Source organism: Pteropus alecto, unplaced genomic scaffold (genome assembly GCF_000325575.1).
Source record: "Pteropus alecto unplaced genomic scaffold, ASM32557v1 scaffold95, whole genome shotgun sequence".
NCBI classification, from domain to species: Eukaryota; Metazoa; Chordata; class Mammalia; order Chiroptera; family Pteropodidae; genus Pteropus; species Pteropus alecto.
Window position 1 is genome coordinate 1,912,271 of NW_006441071.1, and position 7,128 is coordinate 1,919,398.

General features: G+C 39.8%; 1 protein-coding gene across 4 annotated transcripts in view; it reads right to left on the bottom strand.

The window, feature by feature from the left end:
• ADAMTSL1 (ADAMTS like 1) overlaps positions 1–7,128 on the bottom strand; it is a 391,854-nt gene that overhangs the window by 108,787 nt on the left and 275,939 nt on the right. For all 4 annotated transcript variants that reach the window (XM_015594546.2, XM_015594545.2, XM_006918348.3 and 1 more), the window contains one exon: positions 1,064–1,191. In XM_015594546.2, the coding sequence (XP_015450032.1) occupies positions 1,064–1,191 (128 nt within the window). The remainder of the gene's footprint in view (positions 1–1,063; positions 1,192–7,128) is intronic.

Consider the following 7,128-nt stretch of genomic DNA (forward strand, 5'->3'; position numbering starts at 1 on the left):
GATATGCAAGGGAGTAGCATGTGTGACTGGAAAACAATGTGACAACATAATCCCGGCATGGACCGATGAGGTCAGTGTGGGGTGATGTTGGCTTTTCTAGCATCTACTGAATCATTTGATGGGGGCGGCAATTGAAAAGAATAAATACAAACACATGCAACATACCGCCACAAAGACTGCATGGCCCAGATCTGAGAAAGAGTCCTGTTTTGGTAGGATCAGTGGGGAATTGGAGGGAACAATAAGCTGGGAGTTAGACCTCAGTTCCCTTCTCCACACCACTAGCTGAGCGGCTGCGTGACCTCAGGTTACCTGGCCTGTGAGAAATGAAGGTCTGAGAATGGTCCAGCTGGTATGTATCTCAGGTCTTCTTTAGTTTCAAAGGCAAGGATTTGTCCTACAGAAGAGAGGTTTTATAAAAGTGCACTACCACAAGACCACCACCTTGGGGGACATTGTAATCTGAATCTCAATATTCCTAAGTAACCATGTGTAGGATGTTTTGCTTAGCTCTATGGATAAAGGCAAACTGTTGGCAGGTGCATCAGAGCAAGAGGCTGATATAAAACAGAATTAGAGAGAAGACTCCTGGCTTCGAACCATGACTATAGAATTCAAATTCCTCATGGGTCTTAGAGTGTTCTTCGTAATGGTGTAATAAGGAGAGAGGACAGAATCCCAAAAAGGCATTTAATAACCTCAGGTCACAATTAGGTTTCCCAACATGCTACTTACTTGTACACATTTCTTTTTCTCATGTTTTTTTTTTTTCCCCCTGCCTGGAATATTTCCCCCATCTCTGCTTATCAAAACTCTACTCGTCCCAATTCTAAGACCTCCCAGATGGAATGAAATGTCCTTGCACAACCTTTGGTTATCAGTTGGAGCACTTATTTAATTCTACCTCATTTCACACATCACCTCCATTTAATTATAGAATAAGCTTCTTGATGGCAGGGTATGGATCTCATTTATCTATGTGTTCCTGGGCCTGCTTGGCACGTTGTAGGCATCCACCCAATAATGGTTTCTGAATTGAAATGAACAGGAACTTTCACGTTACCTGCTAATGTGACAGCAATGGAGACAGAGTCAAATCCCAAGGCATTTGTGGCATTACAAGTGTAGAAACCCACATCAGCTTCCACTGGTGCCAGGATCTGTAAGGAATCATCTGGTTGTAGAAGAATCCTGGAACGACAGAAATGTAGACCTGGTCAGGTCAGTGGAGTCCCTGTTGACAATCAATACTGGTAAAGCAGGAAGGAACCTAAGGGATACTGAGAATCCTGTTTTAACAACAGGGACTAACCAGCCACAATGACACTCAGGAACCCAGGCTCTCTTGCCACTGTGATTGGTATAATTTTGATAGCAACCACCCCAAAAGGAGGTTTTTGATTGCTTATGCTGCTTATTGATTACTTGATCTAACTGCTACCAGTTGAAACAACATATGTGTGAATTCATAACACACACATCGGGACCGAGAGGAGAGGCTAAAATGAATGATGCAGATAAATCTGGAGAAGGACTATTAAGAAAAAGGCAAAGATATAAAGGAAAAATGGGGGCGTGGTTGGATGGTAGAAAGTAGGCACAGCTTCCAGAAGGCATCTGTTAAGGGTTGGAGGTGGGAGAGAGGAAGCCAGGATCATGTACTGATGAGAGGATCTTGATGTGTGCATTCGAAGGCAACTGTATGTGAAATGACCTCTTAATTCCAGATAGTCGTATGTATATTTACTGGCTTCATTAGTCTGTAAACATTCAGATACAAAATTCACATCTTATTTATTGTTTTAGTTCCCACAATACTTGGCAGAGGGCCCTCTGTAGAGAAGTTACCCAGGAGAATGAAGGCAAAGCCTGCCCCTAGGACCTTGGTAGAGACAATTCCAGAAAAATCATTATCTAGTTCAGACATTTTGCTTTACTTGAAGAGAACTGCAAGTATCAAATTGTAAGTGCCTGTGCCACAAGATTCAAAACCCACTCCAACCTCAGTCTATTATTTTTTCTTTTCTTGACTTAGGCCATTTCCAAGAACTATTTGCTACATCATGGCATTTAGACAGATTAATGACTAAAGATGACTTGAAGCTGAAATCTTGGTGACCTGGCAAGTATGACAATAACTGGAATATATCTGTGGAGGGAGGAATTCGGAAAGGCAGCGGGAAGCTCAGAGATCCAGCACCTGAACCTGGCAGGGCCTTAGGTTGGTAAATCATTCAGCAGCACAGAAATGGTTTAGAGTTGGCTTTTGGACTCTTAGAGTTAGTCATTTCCACCTTCATGATTATTTCCAACTCCCTAATTTCAAAAGGCTCAAAGATCTGGTCACTTAATATCACATTAACATCTATCCATAGAAGGCAAGCAGGTAGCAGGGGTTGTTCATCATAAAAGGGGCAAAAAATCATGACAACATCAGGAGAATTCACAAGACTTGGTGGTGAAATTAAGATTAGGAGTCAGCTCTCTTGCCCCAGCAACACATTCTATCGATTCTTTCTTCACTATTTCTTCAGACGTTATGGTATTTGCAGATCAGCACTACCTTTAGTTAGCTGTTAATTATTCTAAGGTGGGTGATGAGTCTGGCAATGAATCAGGCCTCCTCAAGGTTGTTTTTGGCCTTGGGCCAACTGCATTGCTTATTCTTACCTCCTGTCAGAGAGACGGCAGGAAAGAAGAAAAATAAGGCTTACATCATTCAGTCTTCAATCTGGTTATGTATGGGTAGTTGTGCTAAAAATGTTGAAGGAAATAGAAAACCCTAGCCAAAGGGAAGTTTCCGGATAGTTTGCGTTTAATTCAGTGCCATTTTAGACCATCGCTGCTATTACTGGGGACAGTCAGGCTTTTGTGGAGCTAATACTTTGTGAGAGATGAGAGAGAGGCTAGGAGAGATTGTGAAAGAACTCATCCACTCATTCAGTCACTCATCAATCAGATATTAGCTGTTTTCTCTCAAAGTCAAAAATTACTTGTTATTTTGTTAGTTTATTTCAGAGAAGCTAATAAGAGAAAGATGTCTATACAATTTACCTACCTTTGGTAAGCCATAAATATTTAAGTAATAATATGACTGTTTTCTAAAGGAATCTTAACAGATATATCACAGTATCATTGCTAAATCTCTTTAGGTGTTTAGGCTGCTTTAGATTATAAAAATTAAAAACTGACTTTATGACTTAAATCTATGATATCCCATATATGCCTTCATAACAATTTCCAAATAGAAATTAGGAAAGTAGGCTTAATCACATTTCAGTAGAACTGACTACTCAAGATGATTGAACTTAGAAGATCTTTATTCAATTTTACCATGCTCAAAAGGCAGACATTAAAATTTGCTAAATTCCCACGTCCATTGGGACAGTTGCTTTCCTAAAACCAGCATTTTTGTCTCCTCTACAGAAAGGTTTTTGAATTGAACATTCAAAGCAGGAAGCTAGAAGACAGATCTTCTGAACTTTATTTTGGTCCTGTTATGATTTAAGTAATCACCATTGGCAAATCCCTTCACCTTCCTGTTTTTTCAGTTTATCAGCTTCTAAAACCCAGTTGAAGTATGTTTTTGTACATAGCAGAGGGAACTGTTAAAATGAGGTTGAGATACCAGACCATCTCTTGGTATCTCCAATGACCCTTTTATTGATAATGTTGGAAACTCTGAATGGAGAATTAAATGTGAGGAAGGAGCGGGGTGGTGAGAAGATTGTGAGGAAGAAAACAAAAGGGGCACATGATATTGGCCAATTCCCTTCTCCCCCCGCCCCCTCCCATTTTAGTAAATTTAGTAATTGACATATTCAGGTCATTTTTCCCCCCATAGAACTATAAACTTGCCTGATCTCATGCAGAGGCTGTAAACCCCACTCTCACACTGGGCCTATTTCTTTTAGGTGAGGGCTAGCTTTTGTAGCTACGTGAGTTCCTCGAGGCACTGGTACTACTGAGTGAGCCATAATGCCTTTTGCCTGTATGAAGACTAGTAAAGCATACCCACAAAGTTGGTGAAGAGAAGGGAGGAGATCCATTACACCAGGCACAAAGCCATAAGGGTCTGAACTAGGACAGGAATAGTGGAAATGGAAAGAAACCTGGATCTTGAGATTTAGCATTCATATATTCTTTTATTCTGTAAACTGTCTATACAAAGATAAAAAGCTAAAGTATTTGCCTGCATAAAAAGTTTTAAATATTGTCTTTAGACAAAATTTACATGCCACAAAATCTAAATTTGTCATTTATTGTATAGACTTATAAATTATTTATATTTATAAAACTGAACTCTTTAGCTCAAGAATCCATAGTTCTTTAGTGGCAGAGTCAGGATTTAAAATAGGGCTTCTTGGTCCAGCACTTTGGCCCCAATCTATCCTGTCTTTAATAAGCCCATAAAATTGGTAGATGGGGGTTTGGAGGCTGCCGCTAGAGGGAGTGATAGATCTGGAGAGGGTTTCCATGCAGGGCTCTCTAGGAAACATGACAAGGCGAAGGAAAGGGCTTGCTGTGCAGTCTAAAGTTTGCTTTAGTCTCTCTCTCTAGCATGGCATCTAGGAAAAGAGATTTCTGGAAAAAAACATTGCCCTTGTATTTCAGATATCTACTCTATTAACTTAATTTGTTGGTAGTTGATTTCTGTCAGCTTGTATTTAGGTTTCAAGTTTGACAAGACTGTTTTAGAATGCACAGGCACAGAAACATTGTGCTGCTTTCCAAGCAAAACCAGAAAGATTTCTCTGGGGTCGTTTTGGAATTTAAGGAATCAGAGAATGAGGGGCATGGAATGGGGCATAATTAAAACATACATAGCAAATGGTAATGTGGTCACGTTAGGTATATTAATACTCACTGCTTTCCTTCCATACCCACACCACACTTTCGTTTTGGTTTACTGAGCTAAAACTTAAGACTGGTTACTCTTTTAGCTCGAAAATGAAGGAAAAATTTTGCTTTTCTGGTGGCCTTTACTTGGAAGCTTCTAAGCATGTCTTCTCAAGCATTCTACCAATTAATTAAGGAGCAGTTGAGAGAGTGCAAATAAATGCTTTAGTTGCATAAATAAAGCCCTCATCACCCATGTGAATAGGATATGGACCTACAAAGTACGAGCTCCTCGAGGTGAAGTTATTTCCTCTGCATTTGTAATATACAATGAGAAAGTACTCTTATTTGAAAAGATGGCAGCTCTGAGTGTCTAAAGGAAAGTTTCAAGCAATTCTGTGAGTTGGGTGTCAAAGTAAAGGGCTTTCTGTGGAGACTAAGGTCGTGATGCCTTCTGAATCCTTGGCTCAACTGTGAACACCACTGTCTTGTGCAGGTCCACCTCTCAAAATGACCTCCATGACCAACCATGTGAAGCTGCTATGAAAGGGGAGCCTTCCTAACTTTACTCAGGAGATGTGGAGTCATGTAAAGGACTTTGTGAGCCTCTAAGTCCCTTCTGCAAAATGAGGATAATACCGACCTGAATTTCTACGAGGATCAAAATAAAGGAGTATACAGACCCATTCTTACTGTCTTCTAAGTAAAAAGGCATCAGCTTAAACATCAAATGCATCTAATAAATTAGTATACATTTTTAATGGTACAGGTGATGGTAACCTATACTACCATTTGCAATTTCTCATTGAAATTTCCAGTTGTCAGAGGAAATTTTCAAGCTCTGGACATAAACATACCCATCGGCTACATGGGCTACGATGTTATACCATCTCAGGCCTCTCATCCTAACAAGTAAGCATTCTTAAACCCATTTTAGGCCTCGACACAGGACTGGAAGCTGGAAATCACAGGTATACTCTTTCTCTTTAGAATAGTATCTTCCTCAACTGTTCAAACTTACTTGCCCCGCATCCCAACACAAACTCCTCTCTCTAGTCAAGATAGCTTTTTTGATTCTCCTTGTTATTAGCTTGGGGCTGAATTCATGATTTCTCCTGTCTGTCTGTCCTTCCAAATTCTCCCTGTCCCTTAAGAATGAGTTCAAGTACTACCTCCTGTGTTACCACAGTCCACAAGAATCTGTCCCTTTTCTGGTCTTGCAGAGTTGTTCTGAGCTATACTACAAAGCCCTTTCCATTCTACAATATCTCATTTCTTCAGTCAGATTGTAAAATACATACTTCAAGGATCAGGACTCTTTTACTTCTTTCATAGTTCCCTCTGCAGTATTTAGCATAATGCTGGCATGCTGAATAAATACTTAATAAACATTTGTTTAGTTATCTTCAGAGCAATGGAGCTGAAAATAACCACAATGCCAATACAGCATAGTGGTTAAGACTACAGACTCCAGAGCCACAGTGACTGGGTTTCAACTCTACCTGTACCACTTTGTAGTTGTGTAACCTTGGGCAAGTAATTTATTTAAGTTCTCAGTGACAGTTTCCTCATCTATAGAATGCAAAGAATTATAGCACCTACCTAAGGTTGTTATGAATATTCCACATGAGTTCAAGTATTTAAAGAACATAGAACAGCGCTTGACATGTGGTAAAAAATTATGGAAGTGTAGGTTATTATTATTTTGTTGTTGACATCACCATCACCATTGTCATTCACTCTTCATGTCTTGAGCCTATGTATTCTGGATGTTTTGAGAAAGTATTTTGACATAGGTAAATAATCGAGAAATGTAGGGATTTCAAGGGGAAAAAAAACACTAATCAGGGATACGGGGTGGATGCAAGGGGTTTACTGTATGAGGAAGCAGGGAGCGAGCCACGGTACATTCGCCTCGGTGGTAGCACTGGGAATGGACAAGAGGAGCAGAGGGCTGAGGCCACATGGCACACTGGGTTGGCAACTGCCTCAATTCTATTCTTGACACCAGAATCTCTGAATAAGGACAATTACTTATTTCCCTAACTGTTTTAACACTATTAACCAAATACTAAAAACTTAGAACACTGAAAAAAAAAAAAGACTAGGATACTGCGATTGCAAAAATGCATAAAAATAAGAGTACAAGAATGAGAGGTGGGAAAAAGTGGGCTTAGAAGAAAATAAGCAAAGTTAAGGGAGGCTGTGCAAAGTACATCAGCTCCAATTTCCTAGGAGGAGCTGTTGAGGACTTTTTCTTATCATGAAATGCGGATTTTTTTTTTTTTT